The following is a 14,817-nucleotide window of genomic DNA, read 5'->3' as shown; positions in this document are numbered from 1 at the left end:
GACACAAAGACATGGACAGGGTGTTGCATACCTTGCAGCAAAGCTAACCTCTGGTTCAGGCAGTGTTTTTTTAAGGTGTTATCTCCAGCGGTTTCCCAAAATTTCCCAAAAAAAATTTGTTCTGTGATTGTGCACTGCCAGTAGCCTAATAAATAATTCGTTTAAGCAAATATGGCCATTTTTTGATATTTAAATGAAACACTTGCGGTCTCTTAAAACTACTTAGCGGTCACCCAAACCAAACCTTAAAAAAACCCTGGGTTCAGGTATGCTGTTTACACTCCAAAAATATTTGCCTTATTAAAGCCTGTGTACTCAGCTCTTGTCGCATCTCATTTGACTTGTGGCATTCTGATCTGGGGCACTGCAACATCCCAAACTCTATCTCATCTAAATGTTCTTCACAATAAGGTTGTCCGCAATTTAGCCCACTTATCATACAGAGAAAACTTAAGTCATATATATATTCGGAAAGTCAAACTCTTAAAATTTCTGATGTACAATTTTGAATTAGGAACATTTATGCTTAAAGTCCACAAAAAGATTTTGCCTCCCTTCTACACCTCTGCCTATACGTACATTAGTTCAATTCATAATCACGCAACGCCAGTCTGCCACTAATAACTTTTTTATCAAACGAATGTCGTCCACAAAATCCCAGGCAGCATCAATTTACCAAGGCCCAAAATTATGGAATTCTATTCCTCAATATATCAAACGCAACCCTCTTCACTTGTTCTGCAAATTATACAAAAATAAAAATTTTGGATAATTATTTGACCCTGTGAGTTTTTGCGTGTGTGCCATGATCAATTGCGTATTCGCAACCTACGTACACCGACTAGTTTTAATTATCTATTGACTCCAGTTGTGTGACTATTTTTTTTTGTCTATTTATATTTATTTCTGCACACGGGTGGCTGACTCGATGACCGATATGGTCCCTTCGCCATCCGCCAGTTGCTTGTCCATTACGTTTCACTTGCATGCAATACCGGTAACTGTATAAGCAACTAAAAATAAAAATATGATATGATATGATGTTAAGCTCGGGGTTGTGCTTTTGAATACAAAGCGATTCGAGTAATAGCAGTCTGCATGATGTATTCTGTACGCCCAAATATACGCTGGCAGTTATGTGTTTGATTAAACTGAATCGTTCTATTTGAGAAAATATCCGGTATTTGTATAATTTGTTAAAACAGTGGTTCTCAAACTTTTCAATTATATTTACATGACGGTCCCATTTTTATTTTCTCTTGCGCTCCATAAAGCTGAATGTAAGTTTTAGAAAAGGAAAGCTTGACTTAACACACAATAGCTAATTTCCCATTTTCATCTCAAGATGCAGAATTTAAGTTAGGTTTGCAAAATTACGCATAACAATCATCCAAGTATGTTTGTTGCGTCAATACAAAGTAAGTTTGTAATATCAGCGCAACCAGACAAAAAACATCAGGATTGTGCGAAAACAATTACATTTTTTTGTTACTTGATATAATAAAGAGCATTGTTCATCAGCGAAAAAAGTTCTTTCCTAAATTCTACCATAATTTTTAGACAGATTTAGTAGAAATAAAAATAGATTTTTGCTTAACGGAATTCAGTTTGAGAACAGCTGTGTTAGAGTCAGTTGCTTTAGTTGGCAGTGGGTAAATCCATCAGCAATTTGCATTTGTGGTCTTGTATGTGTTTATCTACACTGGCTAGCGAGCTTGTCGTTTTCACTTATCACGGTTGGTGTATATAAACATTTCTGTTGAGTTGGCTTTATCTCTTGCGAAAAATGCACTCAAACAAAAAGATTCACATTTTTTTGAAAAATAATAAAAGGACAAATAAAGATTGCATAAAGGGTCACAATTGTTGGTTTAGGTTTATAGAAAATTACTGACTTGAAGACGCGATGGAACTTCGACAAACTGTACAAAAAATTAAAACAAAGGTGTAAATAAACCATGCGTATTTGCATGATAACACTGCTGCTATATATATGCTAAGAAGCTAACAATAAAAAATAGGCAAATTCAACTAATGTAGTTTGATACAGACAAGTTTGGAAAGAAAGTTTTAAAACATTCGACAGATTGTTACATGCTAAAAAGAAGTTAGTTACAAATTGTCAGCTTCAACTGCATTTGGCTGATAGCGAAGTTTACTGTAAAAAAGTGTGTCGATGTGGGCTTGAGTAAATTACGCCAAAAGAAGTTTCGACCGAATGCAGAAATATTTTACAGCCGTTAGTACATAATCTAATGCTAACACGTTTTAATCTGTGTAAAAACATTTTCAGCCTAAATTTATAAAATAGCAAATAATTTAAAAACATAAAAATAAAATAAAAAAATTATAAAAGATCAATAGTCAGACCAACAGTTCGCGCTGTTTTGAAGTCATTTAAAAAAAACGTTCATCGAAATGTTTTCATCTTCTAGGAAAAACAGGAACGAGAAAGTCGGTGTAAGAAGAACCGTCATGACCAGGTTTAAAAATGCCACAAGTTGGAGCAGCATACATCGTGCCGTGTTCACGTGTTTGGTAAGTATTTGTTTTTTTGAACTGTCCATAGGTTCATTAAAGGCAACAAAATGCCAAGAAAACAAATGGCTCGTGTGCATCTTTCATGAACGCTATGCAAATCGGTTTGACAACATATCCCCGTTTACTGTTTTTTCAACATGTTCTGCTGACGTTTTCTTAACGCGGCACTTACGTCATCATTTCACAAACTTTCGCTTTAAAAATTTGATGAAAAAGTCCACGTCTTGTTGCGTTGAGATAAAACCCAGGGAGGCACGGACAGCACCGACTGGCAAACCGTTCACCAAATCCACTTGACCGCACTTGTATCCAGCCTTGAGGATTAAAAAGGAGTGTTATAAATATTATTTTAAAGCGGTTAATTTGTACTATTATTTACTTTTACGGTATAATCGACCTAAACACAGTTCTATAAAGTGCTTTCTACAGTAACGGAGGCAGAAACTCCACATAAATTTAATTTGTTATGGCGTTAAAATTAGTGATAAATAGGTCTTCAAATCCATTTTCGGGCCATTTGCTTAGATACAGCAAACAAAAGAGTATTTTTAAATATTTCGTCAAATTGGTACAAAACCAGACTCATTGAAAGAAATTTCATTTATTCAACTTATAAACCAACCTTATGAATCTGCTTGATTCGTCGGTCGCCAATTTTCAACAAAGTGTTGCAGGATCCGACATTGCAAAAGCAACCGCCTCGTAAGTGAATGTTTTCCCTCGTTGCAAACTCCACTACTGTGTTGTATCCCACGTAACTATAGCAGAATTAAGTATTGTTACTAAAAACAGTGTTGAAACACCGGAGCATACGTGACATTTGCATCTGTTATGATTTAGATCCCATTTTGTGATTCCGAACTATTGGACTGTACTTTTAATAAGCGACTTATGATTTTAACACAAACTTTAAAAAAAACATTTTTTAAAAATCAAATTTTGTTGGGGTCGTGTGACGACATCATTACAGTTTGTAACGAATGGCATTTTAAACAGCTGCACGAAATAGGTCATTTTCGTGCAGACTTTGTGTCAAAGTGTCAGGTATAACATTCAAAAATTGCAAACCCGATTGCTGCAGTGTATAACAAGATCTAATAAACGTGCCAAAAATGTTACAATTTTACCTTCCATCAGCTTTTATCACGTTGAAGGCAATTACTGCTCCCTGCGTTTTCGGGTCATCATAGTTAGACAAGTTATACATTTTAATTGCAGGGTTGCCGTTCTTATGATGCATTTTCTTCATCGCATCATGCAGCCTGTATAAAGTGTAAGTATATTAACCATGAGAATTAGTACCACGAAAACACTGGACACAAAATATCATTATAAATTTTTGTTTCGTTTTCATGATGAATGCAACGTGACAATGTATGTTGTTTCGATAAAAATGTCTACAAATAACCGATTGTGAAATTCCTAAAATTAACGTATTATTTACTGTTTTTTATTCTCAAACTTTCTTATGTGGGTATTACACTTTTACAGCTTACATACAACTCCAACTAAGTTACAACGAACTACCGTTTTTTTCCCTTTTTGTTGTTTTAATAAAAAACTTACCGTTGAATGAGTGAAAACGTGTGAGTTTGGATATTGTGCACTGATCCTGTTATTCTCTCAATTGCCTCAAAGCCATACTTCAAAGCAAGAATGTCCAAAAACCCAATTGTGCCTTCCTCGTATCTGTTAGTTAAACACACAGAAATATAGGATAAACGTTTTGCAATTCTTGTCAAATTTTACAGCTTTGTGTACTACGGATTTTATACTATCACGAAAAAAAAACTTAGATCAGTGCTGTTTCCAAGAGAAATACAAAAAGGTATTAAAACAACAACAATTAAATCATAAGTTTCAAGAACCCTGGTGGGAAGCCCCATGAACAGATTGTTTTTAGCAAGACAATTCAAATTCAATTTTAAAACTACGTTCCGAAATTAAATTAAGCTTGGGACTTTTAAATGATGCATATTTTAGGAAAGCTAATAACGTCATAAAAGTTGGCAACTTGGGTTTAGTTAATTACTTTTCATCGGCGTCGGTCTGACTCCATGTTTTTGTTACGCAGTAACTCTAAAAATAGACATTTTACAAGAAAGAAAAAGAGATGGTGTCATGACGCATCGCAATTTGCATTTTTAAGTCGCGTTTTAAATAATTTAACATTTTTACAATGTAAACTCGCTTGACTGTCCAGCGAAACAGATACGATTTTTGATGTAATAAATCGCGTATTGAACTCATTTTACTTCTTGACAGATTTCGAAAGAAGTACCCCTAAATTTCTTTTTCACATTATTCGCACATACCACAAAATAAAATGCGCATCTAAATAAATTCACGTTTATACATTTTATCCCCGGTTGTGAACATGTGCTTCTAGAAGTTATACGATGAATCAAACAAGACACGTAAAATTAAACTTGACTGTAGCTCAACCACTTACTGCTCATGAAAGGTAGGTTTCAATACACGAAAGTTTTCGCTGGGCAAATAAACTTCGGTTGTTCCACCAGCAAAGTAGGTATCTTTCGACAGCGGACTGCCCTTTTTCACTAACAGAGCACCAATACCTGTAAAGCAACATGATGTGTTATTCATTTTTACACAGACAAACACCACGAAACAAATATGCGCTGATCTGACGCATGTCAATGGCTTCCATAAAGTTTATCAAAAATGGCTTCAAAAAGTATCAATGCAAATAAAAACCCAAACCACTTTTGATAATCTTTTTTTTACCGAAAGGGCTTTGCAACATTGGTTGGGTATATTTAACCATTAGACGAGCGCAGAATTTTTTTGAATATTTTTAAAAACATTTGTACCATGGTAAAATCGTCGTCACAAAATCAACAAAGCAACTAAGCCTTCACTTTACTCTTATCGCGTTCAATAAAAACCCAAGGTATGAAACTCATGATGCCAGTTCAATATTTAGATTCTCACCTTACCGACATTACCATATACACTTGTAGGGTAATGAAAGGCAGGGTGATTCACAATTGCTTCTCTCAAGTGCTTGTAGGCTTTAGGTGCACTACTTTCACATTTGGCTACTGTTTGCTAACTTGACAAGCTGTTTATTTGTGGGCAACGGTAAGGAGACTCTACCTGTGGGAAATCCAAATATTTTGTAAAACGAAAGACAAACGAAATCCGGTGAATAATCGAACAGGTTGAGAGGAGTAGAAGGCACAAATGCGGCTGCATCCAACAAAACGTACCAACGGTTTGATTCCGAATCTATGTAATAGAGTATTAGGATAATAAGATTATTTTAATGATGTTGTCACAAACAATGTAATGATGTCCTATTTTCTTTTACCGTAAAATCGTTACTAAAGATTACACGTATCCTGCTCACGTGTGGCACCAATGTGTTGCATTGAAAATGTTTCAGCGCTTGTTATGCATGTTGGTGTAGTAATACGTGATTTGAAGAAGGTAATACATTTCTTCTAGGGATATGCCAATATTAACATGAACTATGCAATTTACTTTAGGGCACGATGACCGAGTGGCATTCGAACACAAATAGGTCGATTTTACAAAAAATTGCAGGCGACTCAACTGTGGACGTTTGTTTATCACTAAGCATTTAATCGTTGTTTCACACGATAAAAAGACAAAAACAATAAACAAACCATTTTATAGTTGTAAAACCTACCGCTTCGAATTGTTTTTAGTCCTCTGCTCTGGACCTGCTTGATCCATTCTAAGGAATATTTTCTTCCAGAGAAGTTGCTCTGGGCCGGAAAAGCGAACAGACTGTTGACCTTTTCATTTTCGCTGAAAATTAGTTTTTTCCTACACGATTAAACTCTTAAACCAGAACTACAGGAAAACCCCTTTACTGCTTGTTACGAAACTTACGTGATTAAATCCTCCACGCTTTCTACGATGCGTTCAGCACTGATTTTCGTTGGTGGAAATGCATTGACGTCATGCATCAGATCTTTGTTCCTGTGCCAAAATCATTTGATTTAACAACAGTTGGGTGACAGGGACTTAATTATCAACCTTGGCGTTATTAACCATTGGGCATTTTGTAACATTAGTTGGGGGGTACAAACGTTTTGATACATCACATTATACGTTTGTGGGTCCAAACTATACATACAGTTCCACTTACAACAGCCAAGAAACTGGCGCAGTTTTAATAGGTCAATTTTGTTGCACTTACTTGGGAAAACGTAAACAATGTGAAATGCCTCCCCTTGCGTTTGCCATTTCACGAATTCCAATTACAGATGTGTGATTATCTTCGAGGTAGGCATATTTTGAACTACCTGTACACAACAGAATAATAGGATTAATTTATTTTTTTGATTTGAAAGGGCGACCTTGTTTAAAATGCAGATAACAGAGCAGGTGCATTTGTAAACGACATATCGAAGTGTAGGTTAAAATAGTTCAAAATATTATTACTATAACCACTGTAGACTCGTCAACGCAGTCATGTGTGCGTAAAATTACCTTACTCTGCAGCAAATGCATAACCCGAAACATAAGAGACTTTAAAACGTAGCACAAACAACAAACAATGCTTACTGGACCATTGAAATGCTTGTGAAAGTATCCGTAAAGCCGACGTGGCCCCTGAGGTAAATACAACTTCATATTCGTTTGAGGTAACGTTGAAAAATCGAAGCACCAAATCCCGCACCTGCGTAATATACATGTTAGATGCTGTGTGAGGCGAATGTTTTGCAGTGTGAAAGAATTTGGAAAATACTTTAATAACCAGAATTCTGCCTTGTTTTGTAACCACCACTTTCGTGCTTGTATACTTGTAATCTTGTTGTTACTTAAGGTGTTTTTATGAAAATGGTACACAACACATTCGATACACGAAGCTTTTGTATGAAACACAGTTACACTTCAAGGCGGCATGTAATTGAACATCAAGCTAGTTCGCATCAATAGCGCAATGTAATGAAATCGATATGAGGTAAGTGTTTTTGCATTCGTGCAATAAACATGAGGATAATGTTAACAGCTTGTGTCGCAACTAAACCCAAAAGACTAAAAAACAGTCATAACATGCTGAAAGTTCGGACAAAGCAAATCAAGTTCGTTGCTTTACCGTGATTGATGAAAGGTGTGTACAACGCAAAGGCGGTTCAGAATATTTTGTCCAATTTTAAATTAATTGTCGCGGAAAAAACAAATAAACAAAAAGTTTTCTTTTGCGTGGGAAGCACTTGGTCCCTTTGTCCCCTAATGCTTTCTCCGTCATTAACGGTAGTTCTCTCCTGTGACTCAATAATGACTCAAGTCCAATAAACATTTGGGAAAATAAATAATTTATCAAGAGATTATATTCTGACCTTGTCCACTTCGTTTGACATAAGATTGCTGCTTGGGTTCGCGCTGTGTGGATTGCCGTACAAGTGGGACGTCAAGTCTTGCTGATAGCGATCAATTTGTTCGGTCGAGTATAACGAACTCCCCGTAAAGTCAAGGTAAACGTGCTCTGCAAATTATGTAGTAATTCTTATATTATGGCTTGCCAATAGAATACGCTCTTCAAGAAACATTTTTTGACTCCGATTCATATAACTAAAGGTTGGCAATATTGTTTTACTCGTTCTACCTTTCATTCTTGCAAACTCCTTTCGTCTGACTTTTTCCAGATTGTCCGGATATTCGTGCGTCTTTGGTTTAACGTGAATTTTCTTCACGGGTGTAGAAGAACCACTTCCCTAAAAAACAAATTATTTCGTTTTTTCAAAGAAATTGTGATGTAACCGGTCGACACGAGCAAAACGTTTAGATATTTACTTACGTTAAGCAATAAATTGTTTTAGGTACCTTGCAAAGTAACTTACCATTTTGCTTGTGTCAGGAACACTTGTCTTTAAATTCGGTACAAATCAGAACTATTTTATAATTGTCTAAAATACTCTGCAACACAAAAAGGCCATCATTCATTATTGTCTGGAGCTAAGGTGCAAAGTGTGCAATGCGTTTTTGTATAGGACGTCGAAACGTCGGAATAAAAATACTTTTGCCAGAAGAGCTCTATAGACTTGATCAGCAAAAACATTCGAAACTGCCAATAATATGTTATCGCCGTTCAACGAGCTAAGAACAGCTGCCCTCTAACAAAATAATTGGATAGGCATTTTTTTACAAACAAACTGCGTTCATTTTTTAACCAAATTATTGGCAAAGTAAGTGCTGGCATAGCAATTCCAATGTCCAAGGAAAAGCAAAAGCTTCTGGTGCCGATGTTTTTTTTTCGCAGGCAACAAACTGATAGCAAACTTTTACACACACTGTACACTCAGCAACGCGTACAATAAATGCAGATAAAAACAAATCAGTCGTAGCGCTCGAAACTTGAGGAAGTTTCGTTTCCCTGCACTATCGTGCGATACCAAACTTTTTGCTGCCCCTTTTTTAAAAAAAATGTTATATGCCGATTTTAAGATTGGGCAGAGTAACCTGTACAATATAAACAGGCACTAGAATTCAAGAACAACATTCGATATTTCCAAGTTACGGTTTACGCACTACACTTATTTTATCTTTTGAAATATTTTTATTCTGAATTATCTTTTGAAATAAACACGCATCTTACTTCTTTTATAATAGTTCAAATTCTTAAACGCCGTTGAAGAAAATCGTTTTCACCTTATGTTAAATAAACAGTTAATTTGCTTTTTGGATAACGTTTTATTGTCTTTCTGGTATTACACCCATACTGTTAACGTCAATACAATTTGTTCAAAAAGTAGATGGCAGTAAAGCGAGAGAACACCTTTTTCCTAGAATTTCCTATTTCTAAGCTCGTCCTGCAAAAAAAAACAAGAGGCCTTTTTTCTAGACTCTTATTTATCTAATGCTCATATTTTTACTGGCGGTTATAGCGATCGGCACATTGACACACTAAGATAATGTGTAAACGTGACAGGCATTCAAGTCATCGATGTCTGATGATTCAAGTCGCTTAGCGCGCTATTTAAGTCGTCAATGGACACGTAACGACGTGGCTAGGCACGTGATCCAGGCAATTTGATCTGAGCGAAATTCTACTGCCCAACGTTATGTCTGGCAGTCTGGCCATGCTTGAGATCACAAGGCAACAACATCGTTCTGTGACGTAACAATGCCGATGGGCTGATGAAATACAGCCAAAACAGTTGTTCTGGGTGCTGGTGCTTTATTTTGACAACTTCGTGACAAATTGTGTTCAGTTTTGAAAATGGAATGGGAAACACAGCGTCGCGTGGCTTATTAGTTTCGCCGGATGCAGACGGAAATAAAAATTAGGACATCAAATTGTCTTGAATAATTGTTTAAATTTGAACTAATTTTGTTTGCTAACAAAATGCCAAATCACTATATTATTTGAGATTTTGAAGTTTCATGATGTTTGCCTTAAAAGTTGGACTTTCCCTATTGCAATGGAGTTAGAATTATAAGTTTGTTGTTGTGTCTTTGCAAAATCATTTGTTTCGACTGACCAAAACAACACAAACACATAACCCAGTTTGTAGCCGGAACTAGTTCACACAACTTAATCTATTTCGTTATATCGGAGTGAACGTGTTCGACAAACTTATGTAGCAGAATGCAGAAACCTTGTTTACGCCTGTTTATCGTTATCAAGTTACCAATACCAGCTTTCACGCTTAGCCAGTGAGCCAATGCATTGGAACCCTGCACCTGCTATGTGACGTCATATTAGATATTACATCAATTGTTTTGTCGACATCTTCTTGATTAAGCTTCTGTTGCATAAAAAAAATAAACAGAGCACATAGTAGCATTATAAGGTGCCAGTCTGGTTACACAATATGTATAAGTTTGTTAATTAAATTTTAAACGTAGTATTTGCAGCAGTCCACAAGAAAAAAATTTGGTAAAAAGGTTAAGAACAACAACAACAAAAAACACCGGCGCATCGGCATTTACTTAAGGTGCACAAGGGTTCATGGTCTCCACAAATATTGCAATGGTGTCACGTACCACGAGGAACATACTGGTATATGACAACAAAATGTTGTTGGTGTCTTGAAGTTTACTTTTGGCTACGTCAATGCACTTCGAAATACATTTGTTTTAAAATTTAGACACTTGAACGGTTTGATACAATTTGCGCAAAAATGCATTATATTATTATTAAATACAGTGGGCGTATGATGTAGTTGGCGTGATGCAACTACAGGTAAGGTCGAGCTAGTTTCGTTGTCACGGTTCGCGATTGCCTCTCATGTGACTCACGTGGACAAATCGCACGTCACAAGACGTTAACAGGCGAAACGTCACTTAACTTACGTGTCTTACAAGATCGTTCCTTTAGCTTTAGCTCAATGGAATGTTGCAAATAATGCAAGCTTCTAAATTGACCGATTTATAACAACAAGAATAAAAGCATATTTATATTGTGTAATATATTTCTTTCTTCAGGCACGTCTACCAATTGTGATGTTTTAATCCTGAGATTTTTTGCCAACAAACTTGGTTTATATTATTATTTCGGTTTTATATTAGGTCATTTATTTTCAAATATGAGGTGTGTTTGGCAATGAATAATTAAAGGCAATATTTTTTTTGGTGATAATCAACGACTTAATCCCGAAATTGTTGATCGAAATCACAACTATAAGTGTTCAGTTCTGTATGGGAAACACAACTATATGGGTGTGGTAGGGGCGTGGCACTTTAGCTCAATTGATTTTAGTTGACAACATTTGGTGCGGCATAACAATAAACTTTGCGTTGGTTAGTCAAGTAGGATAAAACTTAAAAACTTTTTTACCCAAACAAACCTATTACATAATACATAAAGAATTGATGAAATAAGCTTCTTTTTTGCTTTAGCTTGAAAAAAGTTTACTGATCTTTATTATTTGCGATTCAAAGCCTGTTTTCCATGCATTGATATTCCTTTTTGTTCATATTTGCCCTATAGAATAGTAATTTTTGGACATAGTGTCAGATAGAACATGGTTTTTGTTCAACTACATTACTACATACAATGGGCCAAGATTGTTGCTGAAAGTAGAACACGTCTACTGACGTATTAAATTATCTCAGGACATGTTTTGGTTGCTTTGATGTGGCACAGCGGTTCTTAACCTTTTTTTGTCCACGCCCCCCTAAGGTGTTTGTCGGGCACTTCGCGCCCCCCTAAAACAGGCCGAAAAACGACAACACATGCAGCAAAGGTTTCCGTTGCCTATGTTGTAAACCAGGGATCATAATTACGGCCCGGGGACGTTAATGATTGTGCGAACATTCATATAATACATTTCAGTAATAATTTTACCTGGTCTAACAGGATAACAAGGCATAATTAAGTATCATCCAAAAGCAGTGTGTTACGTCACATACAAAAGCAAAAAATAGTAATTGTGCGCGAACAATTGCTTTTTTAGTTCCTTGTGGTAGAATAAACCAGTGTTTCATACCGGAACGGAACGAAACGAAATAACGGTATTCGTTCTGAGCAAATTATTTATTTCGTTATTCCGTTCTGGACCGATATTTTTATTTCGTTCCGGTCTAACCGAAATAACTTTATAATGGTATTTTTCGGTATTTCGGTCTTAACAAAAGAACATTCCTTTGTGGTCTTTACAGCTATTAAGCGAAAAAAGAAAGAAAGTTGCAACACACAAAATTATTGTCGGTAGTTGTTACGTCGCATAACATTTGTCAATGATGGTCAAACGAATGTAAATTATAAGAGCTTAACGGCGCGAAATTTTCAGCAATTGTTTCATGTCAAATGTTCAGAACGAAATACCGGAATAAAATATAACGGTATTTCGTTCCGTTCCGGTATTTTGAAATTTTTTTATTTCGGTATTTCGTTCCGGCATTTTAGCCAAAAATTATTTATTTCGTTCCGGTATAACGTTCCGTTCCGTTCCGGTATGAAACACTGGAATAAACGTGCATTAGTTGGTATGTGACACTTCTATAGTTTTCATAATTTTACAATTAAACAGCGGAACAATCTGAATACAAATAAGATCGTGGGAAGACATGAACCCTTTGCGGACCAGTCAAAATCGCCTCGCGTGCGCCAGTTTGGGGCTGCGTCAGGGCTTGTAACCCATGCGACTCTCGAGCGTGATTGTTAAATGATCCGGCCTGCAGTTAAAAAATTTGGCGACCCCTGTTCTAAACTGACAAACTAAAAACTTTGCCACGTATGTCATTACTCAAAATTTGTGTTACGCCATAAGGTATTGCATCATAATATTTGTTTCGTTTTAAAAACGTTTGTGCTCGCAAACAATGCACTACACTTGCAAAATTAATTTTAGGGAGAGGTGAGTCCAAAGCCAAACAAACTTTTTATAGAATGCAACGTTAGTCAAAATCAGAAAAAAAGATGAAAAAAAAAGATGTTTGAAATACTGTTTAATTTGCAATTGCAACATGTTGCTGTAACGTTTCACATTGGCATAGCAACGTTTAAAAAATGTTTTAAGTTTAACCATTGATTACAACACATTTGCACAATGGCCCAACATTCACTGGCAGACAATGCTGTGTTTGACGTCATAAACAAAGCACTAACAAAAACAGGTTACATTTTTAAGCCACGTTTTTGGCTTATCTCCAGCACGTTTGTTTAAAAGCAAAATTGTTTCAAATTTGCTTCAGATTTGAAGATATTTTTCCTTTAGCGACGATCTCTGGCGACAAATGTGGCTTTAAACATCGTGATTATGGCGTATAGTTATCAATACCAATGGACCGAAAGTACGGGAAAGGATAACTATCCATATTCGATTCTTTTATTGCTTTCAAATTTTCCATTATCTTATGAGAAAATTGGAATCATTGCCGTTCCGCAGTGAATCGGCATTGATTGCAGCTTGTATTTTTCATTACCAAACGAAAACCTTGTAGAAGAGCACTATGGCGGGGGTCAGCAACCTTTTTTGCACAATGTTTTAAGACGAAAAATTCATCGCTGACCGGTCTTCACAAAACAGCAAATTTTAAGCAATACAGTCATTATACGAGATTAATAAAATACAAACATGGATATTGTTTTGTCGCAACGAGGTATCATTGAACACAATGGCACCCGAGTTTCTAAACTCAATCAGCAGTCTGTTTCCCGGTTTCGTCGATTGCTGGCATCAGTGTGTCGGAAATGATAGCAAGGTTCTCAATGCTTTTATGGAAGCTGCTGGACTACCAGCTTGTCATAAGTAACTGCTAAAAGGTAGAGATTTGCAGTAACGATCGAGCTTTCCCTTGTTTCACTTTCACACCTTTTGTAGGCCTACTGTTTTTTATCTAAATAACAAACGAAGACGATTGTTTGCGCATAATCGTAAATTATTTTGTCTATGATGCAACAAACTTTCCTTAGATACGCTAGATTCGCGTGAAATGGACCCTACCGTTGTGTCAAACGTTTTTTGTGTCAAACGTGTAGCGTACGACTCTTCACGTGGCGAATTTATTCGGAACAAACGGCCGAATATTCGGTTTCGGCCGAACCGAAGTTTAGCCGATTCCGTACATCACTAATAACAACATGCGATATAACGCATTATGACGTAAGTTTGGTGTCGTAAAATATATTTATTCAACCGCCAGGAATTTGGCTCACATAGATATGGTAACCCTAACATACCTGTTTGTGCGTAACTATATTTTCTGTCCGATTTTGGTGTGAATCGTTATTTTGCTAAGATTGTGGAAAATTTCTAAGTAAAAAGAAGTGCTTTTAAACATTCCTCCCCCATCATCCGATTAAACGACATGTTGTTTTGTTTGCCGATTTTCGAATGTCGAGGTTCGAAATCGAAACTTTTTCACTTGTAGCTAAGATAAACGATTTTCTGTATTGCTACCACGTTTTCATAGGGGTTAGGAATGTTTCTCGTTGCATAACACTATTTGATTCAAAAATATTTTTTGTTCCTTTAATCAAACTACAATACTACATTCTACATAATATAGATAAAAGTGAAAAGTTTGCATTTGTACCATATTGTTAATGGGGTTTAAATTAGGTAAATGCATGTCATAACAAATATTATTTTTAGATTTCAACAATGGCAAAGAAAAAACCAATGACCAACATAAAAAATCAAGTCAAAAAGAATCACAAAAATTCAAAGAAGAGCTTGAATGTGTTTAAAGTCAAAAAATCGAATCGTTCAAAAACTTTGGCAAAACCTGTAACCACAAATTTGAGAAAAAACATTCAGAATCAAATTGAAAAAGTTAACAAAGATTTTACCAATGTAAAAGAAGTTCTTGCAAAACAGCCAGAAGAAA

The 14,817-nt window shown here is 35.9% G+C and overlaps 1 protein-coding gene across 1 annotated transcript; it reads right to left on the bottom strand.

Annotated features, from left to right (window-relative positions):
* Positions 1-1,842: 1,842 nt before the first annotated feature.
* On the bottom strand, positions 1,843-8,448 carry LOC145222778 (molybdenum cofactor sulfurase-like). The gene is made up of 13 exons (XM_080088981.1): positions 8,382-8,448; positions 8,147-8,255; positions 7,881-8,026; positions 7,102-7,216; positions 6,734-6,839; positions 6,424-6,513; positions 6,218-6,339; positions 5,662-5,793; positions 4,994-5,120; positions 4,108-4,230; positions 3,669-3,803; positions 3,164-3,299; positions 1,843-2,855 (listed from the first exon to the last, which is right to left on the bottom strand). Exons 1-13 carry the CDS (start codon positions 8,382-8,384, stop codon positions 2,718-2,720), a joined length of 1,482 nt encoding a protein of 493 aa, XP_079945107.1. The 5' UTR covers positions 8,385-8,448; the 3' UTR covers positions 1,843-2,717.
* Positions 8,449-14,817: the final 6,369 nt, after the last annotated feature.

The sequence above is a fragment of the Phallusia mammillata genome, chromosome 4 (genome assembly GCF_965637545.1).
Source record: "Phallusia mammillata chromosome 4, kaPhaMamm4.hap1.1, whole genome shotgun sequence".
Lineage (NCBI taxonomy): Eukaryota > Metazoa > Chordata > Ascidiacea > Phlebobranchia > Ascidiidae > Phallusia > Phallusia mammillata.
Note: the sequence above shows the minus strand (reverse complement) of the source record. Positions and strands in the feature narration are given on the sequence as shown.